The sequence below is a fragment of the Melitaea cinxia genome, chromosome 4 (assembly GCF_905220565.1).
Source record: "Melitaea cinxia chromosome 4, ilMelCinx1.1, whole genome shotgun sequence".
NCBI classification, from domain to species: Eukaryota; Metazoa; Arthropoda; class Insecta; order Lepidoptera; family Nymphalidae; genus Melitaea; species Melitaea cinxia.
This window is the reverse complement of record NC_059397.1, coordinates 10,980,411-10,986,410: the sequence shown is the minus strand read 5'-3', so window position 1 is coordinate 10,986,410 and position 6,000 is coordinate 10,980,411. Positions and strand designations below refer to the sequence as shown.

Genomic DNA, 6,000 nt, shown 5'->3' with positions numbered 1-6,000 from the left:
AAAAGGTAACTGCTGTAAATTGTTGTGAAATTCTCTCGAGAGTTTATGGTTTCCATCATTAAACCTGGTCCTACGACACAGATGACCACACAGCAGGTAATTGCTATAAATCGTTGAAAAGTTCCCTCGACTATCTTTCGTCTCCATCATCAGACTGTAATGGCACTTGTAACCCATATATATATGCAAAGTTCTCATCAATAGAAATGGATTAAATTCAAACAGTAGGTAAATGCTATAAATCGTTAAAGAGTTCCTTCGACTATCTTTTGTCTCCATCATCAGATTGTAATGGCACTTATAACTCATACAGGTGCAAAGTTCTCATCAATAGAAACGAATGAAGTTCAAAAAGCAGGTAATTGTTACAAATTGTTGAAGAGTTCCCTCGACTACCTTTCTTCTCCATCATCAGATCGACGCCAGACCTTTATTAAATAGTAGTGTTTTATAGTACTTAATGAAAACATGATTAAATTTACTAGTCACCCGTACGATTTTTGAAATTTTCCCTCGATTTCTCTGGGATCCCATCATCAGATCCTGGTTTCCTTATCATGATACCAAACTATGAATATCTCCTTTCCAACAAAAAAGAATTATCAAAATCGGTTCATAAACGAAGAAGTTATCTCTGAACATAAATAAAAAATATAATTATATATACGGTCGAATTGAGTAACCTACTCCTTTTTTGAAGTCGGTTAAATAAGAAACAAACTAATTTATTTTCTATTTTAAAAACTTTTCAAAATTAAAAACTAATAAAAAAATAATCTTTCTGATTTTTAATAATTTCAATTTTAGGTTTAGGTTTTGTTTTTAATTTAAGGACTCTTGTTAAGAGCTTTGGGGATTAATTTTTTCAAGAGTTGGGGACACTGCTAATAATTGACATTGACGTTACGTCTAAAGTGGTCTGACAGCTGACTTTACTGTTGTGCCCGTGTTGTGCCTCTGTCTACTTCAAATTAAACAATTTGAAAAGTGGTACATAACTACATATACATAACCTATACGAATATATCATAAAGAGGAATGGCTTAGTCAATTGCCAATCTAAAAATAAACAATTAAACTATCATATTTATTGCATGCAGTGCACAAATTTAGTACAGAAGTTGTTACGACTGCAATTATTTGATAACTTTATTATTTGTCGACGGCTAGCACTATCGACTAGAAACATGTCTTTGGAACAAGCTAAGCAAGTAGCGGCTTATCGAGCAGTTGACGAATATGTGCAAAATAACAGCATTTTTGGCGTAGGCAGTGGTTCAACTGTAATATATGCAGTTCAACGCCTGGCAGAACGTGTAGAACTCGAAAAGCTCCATGTCATTTGTATTCCAACATCATTTCAAGCAAAGCAGTTAATAATCAAACATAAGTTAATATTGGGTGAACTTGAAACAAATCCTGAGATAGATGTTACTATAGATGGTGCAGACGAAGTAGATTCAAATTTGACCCTAATTAAAGGAGGTGGAGGTTGCTTATTACAGGAAAAAATTGTAGCATCGTGCTCTAAGAAGCTTATTGTTATAGCCGATTACACAAAAGACTCCAAAAAATTAGGTGACAGATACAAAAAAGGAATTCCTATTGAAGTCATTCCTATGGCTTATGTTCCTATTAAAAATAAAATTATAGCAATGTTTGGAGGAGAAATTAAATTAAGAAGTGCCGTCGCAAAAGCAGGGCCTGTTGTAACAGATAATGGAAATTTCATTTTGGACTGGATGTTTCCTACTCAAGAATTAGACTGGGAAAAAGTAAACAATGCCATTAAAATGATTCCAGGAGTGGTAGAAACAGGATTGTTTGTCAAAATGTGCAGCAAAGCTTACTTTGGACAACCTGAGGGTACAGTTGTTGAATCTCCCTAATGTTAATATAACAATCTAAAATTATTATCTTAAATTAATAGGTTTAAGGAAATATATATTATGTGTTAGTTTTTTTTTTCATTTATTTTCTGGGATCATAAGAATAAAAATTTTATATATTTTTTTCTTGTTAGTTATTATTTCAATGAGTCATTTTTGTGTTTTTAAACCAGCCATAACCAACAATTTTAACCAACTTAATAAAAGAGGAGGTTCTCAATTTGAGTATTAGTTTTTACTTTTAAAAATAAATACTCAAATTTATTACTAATAATTAGTGATGTTCCGGATATCCGTATCCATAGCCATATCCGCGGATATCCACAGGAAAAATTAGGTCCGTATCCGTATCCTCCGCCACTTTTCTCGCAGATCTTATACAGATCTTTTATTAATTTTCAAATTTAATTGACAGGATAAAATGCTGCATAATAACTTAGATTATGTGATTAAGTGGTACAATTAAAAAATATTTGGCACATTTTATTGCAAACATATATTCTGGTAAGTTATCATGCTAATAGTAACTCAAATATACTAAATCAACTATCATAATTATGATATCACTATTGCAAATAGAAAGCTATGACATTACTTTTATAAATATAAGAAAATGAAAAACAAATAACTTTTTATTGAATCAACTCTTTCGGATTTTATCGCGGTTTATTAAGTTTTTTAGACGCCCGACGTTTCCTGAATCTGGTTGCTAAACAAAAATAATAGGCGCGCATTACTACCTACGGTTGCCTGATGGTCGGGATTTGGCGGGATTCTCCAGTTTTTGTATATTATCCCGACTCCCGACAAAGAAAAAAAACCTCCTGCAAAACAACTTCAGTTTAGAAAATAATAATTTTAAGTTCCGAATTTTCGTCAAACGAAACATTGCCACTCGACGCTCCGGCAGTATTGGCATGTTGTTATGCAACTGAGTTCGTCTATTGCAGACGATTTAGACAGTGTCAGACAGACACTGTGTCGCCTAGGTTACTCTTCAGGAAAACGCAGAGTTTCCTAAGCTCTGCGCCACCCTCTCGACCTCACTGGCTAGGCCCACAGGAACGACGAGTCGATACGTGTGGAGCCAGTTCGACTGCAGGAGTCTTTCGCATTTTAGAGCTCTGCCACGAATGATTGACGGAGACCCCATTCCGGGTTTCAAATGAAGTTTTCCTTCTCCAGGACCCTGATGATTTTGAGCCAGGTTTATCCCTCGGTCGCCTTTTACGACCCCCACGGGATGAAAGGGGGTGGTGCTATTCTACTCGTCCAACACCACACGGCATGCTAGTAGTAGGAAGTACCTCGAACTTAAATACTTAATACTGATCACAGCTAAATAATACTGATTTCCAGCAGTGTTCTGTTTCTGTGTTGAGTAATGTGTCCTGAGGGTTAGGAACGCGCTTGCGATGCTTCTTGTGTTGCAACCATCTATAAGTATGTTGTTGTCGTTTCTTCACGGGCTATTCTCCGCAACTCGACGTCTCATTGCGCCTATTTTGCGTGATTGGCTGGGGGCCTTATTCATGCCAGCCTAGCTCCTTTAGGAAGCCTAGCAGACCCCTTGTGTTGCCGACGACTTCCCGGAGCGACCCCGGTGTCCCGAAGTGTAATGCCCTGTAGTTCGCCACACTACCGCATTCCAGCAGGATATGTGAGGCCGTTTTTTCTGCCTCCATGCACGCTCTGCATAGGGGACTGTCTGTAACACCTAAATTGTGTAAGTGCTTGTTAAGCAAGGCATGTCCGGTAAGAGCCCCGACCAGTAGTCGGAGCTGGGCTCTCCCATAACCGCGAAGTTTGCGGGACAATCCTTGGTTGATCGTCGGAAGAGCTTCCTTGGTCTGCCTGCAGGTAGTTAGGTTTGTCCAATATTCTTGATGCATTACCTTAGTGTTGTGTCGCAGCTGGCTGCGCAGCCATCCGAAAGGCAGAGGCAGAATGGGTTCAGGTCCGTGGACCCTCATCTCCGATCCATTTCTCGCGAGTCGGTCGGCCTCGTTGTTGCCTCGCGATCCACTGTAGCCCTTTATCCATTGAACAGTAATGGTGTTTGTCTCACTTACCTTTGTCAGAGCTCGATGGCACTCGTATATTAGCCCCGATGTTATAATGTCGCTCTGTAGGGCTTGCAGGACCGATCTGCTATCGGAAAGTATACGGATTGGAAAACCCTGTACCTCTCTAGAAGTGATCGCTGTTGTTGTCATTATGATTCCCATACATTCCGCCTGAAAGACGGCGTTGTGGATTCCCAATGGCGATGATATGTGGATATTCAGGTCTTCTGAGTAAACTCCAGAACCTGTATCTGTTGATGTTTTCGACCCGTCTGTGAAGATTCTCAACTCTTTGGGGTTGAGGCCTTCCCCTGGGTCTTCATGTAATTGTATTCTGTATTTTTTATCGAATACGTACTGTTTGGGTAACCTGTCGGTAACCGCTTCGATGAGCGGTTCCCTGTTCGCCAGTTCGCCAAGTATACCTTTATGTGTTACTTTTACGTTTCTCCATAGGTTTAGCTTTCTGAGTCTTACCGCGGCCGTTCCCGCCTCCTGTTAGATAAACAGATGCAGCGGCGGCAAGTTCAGTAGGGCTACCAGGGCCGCAGTCGGAGTGGTCCTCATGCAGCCCGTAGTCGCGATGCAAGCCAACCTTTGAAGTCGTTGTAACATTGCTTCGCCGGTGATTAGTTTGGTCCTCGGCCACCAAACCACTGCACTATAGCTGATAATTGGCCTGATGACGGACTGGTACAGCCACAAGGTATGATCAGACAGAGCTTTGACAGCGGCTGACGTTGTATTATCATTAGCTATCTCAGTTATACCGTGTACTAACAGAATTTTCCTCCTGCTTCTTATTTCTAGCTCATCGATCTGATTAGTCAACACTCTGACCTGTAATTGCAGACTTTCCAATGCAGTTAGTACGAAAATGCGCTAGTAGTTTCTTGTAGGGTTTGTTGGAACTCAACCATTGTAGTATTCAACTGTGAAGTCAGATCTTCTATCGACTGCTTGTTTCACTCCATAGCTTATGTAGTAATTTTAGATAGCAGTGATATTTGCAGATGACAGCAGAAACTGGAGTTACCTATGATTTAATAGAAATATTAATTTGAGAGGACTTTTAATGACAGGTATTATGAACCTTTAGCACATATCACTCATATATTAAACTGACAGTAGCGGCGTTAGGGTAGGGCGCGGTAAGGCCCAGGGTGCTGGATATAAGGGGGCGCCACAGGCTCTGACTCTGATAGGTAGATAGATCAGATAACTTTTGAATGAATACTGGATAATGTCAATCGAAAATTAAATTGCTGAAAACCACGATGAGACAAAAAAAGAGTCCGCCGATATAAATACTGAAAAAAAAATTCATCATTTTTTTTTTATATTGAGGGCTGATTTTACTGAACGGTTATGTAATTACATCCATTGCTTTTTTTATATAGGATTGAATTGCAATCAGGGGGCGCCCTTGAAATCTTGCCCAGGGCGCTGATAGTACTAAAACCTGCACTGTATACTGATATTTATATATTTAATCTATATAAATAAAAATGAATGTTGCTAAGCGCATAACTCGAGAATGGCTCGACCGATTCGGCTATTTTATTTTTTTGTATGTTCCTTACGAGTCACGGAAGATATTTATACTAAAAAAAAAATATCAAATTTTGACAGAACGAAGTCTGTCCGGGCAGCTAGTTTCGATATTAAAACAGAGAACTCACAAAAGCGTTGTTGTGTATTTTGCAACTACCCGCCGAAAAAAAAAAAGAAACCCAGAATATTTCTACAACGAAGCTACCGAGAAAGTTTCAAATATGGATTATAAAAACAAAATTAAAAAGAATACACAACTTACAAGGCAGCAAGTCAGATTGCTAGCTCCACACTATAGAGGAAAACTTGAAAACTTTGATATCAACAAAGTTCAAATTACCTCTAAAAATTACCATCTGCTTAGAACTCATTTCTCGTTTAATGACCACATTCAGCAGAAACTAACTGACTATGCTTCTATCACTAAAGCAGAGCCGCTAAGTTCAACCGCTGTAGAAATAAACCAAAGTGACGCGGAAAGCGCTTCGTCT

At 38.9% G+C, this 6,000-nt stretch overlaps 1 protein-coding gene across 1 annotated transcript; it reads left to right on the top strand.

The window, feature by feature from the left end:
- Positions 1 to 953: 953 nt before the first annotated feature.
- On the top strand, positions 954 to 1,957 carry LOC123669880 (ribose-5-phosphate isomerase). Its single transcript, XM_045603401.1, has one exon. It carries the CDS (start codon positions 1,095 to 1,097, stop codon positions 1,887 to 1,889), a length of 795 nt encoding a protein of 264 aa, XP_045459357.1. The 5' UTR covers positions 954 to 1,094; the 3' UTR covers positions 1,890 to 1,957.
- Positions 1,958 to 6,000: the final 4,043 nt, after the last annotated feature.

Coding starts and splice junctions, on each gene's coding strand:
- LOC123669880 (XM_045603401.1), top strand. CDS start 1,095: ATGCAGTGCACAAATTTAGTACAGAAGTTGTTACGACTGCAATTATTT.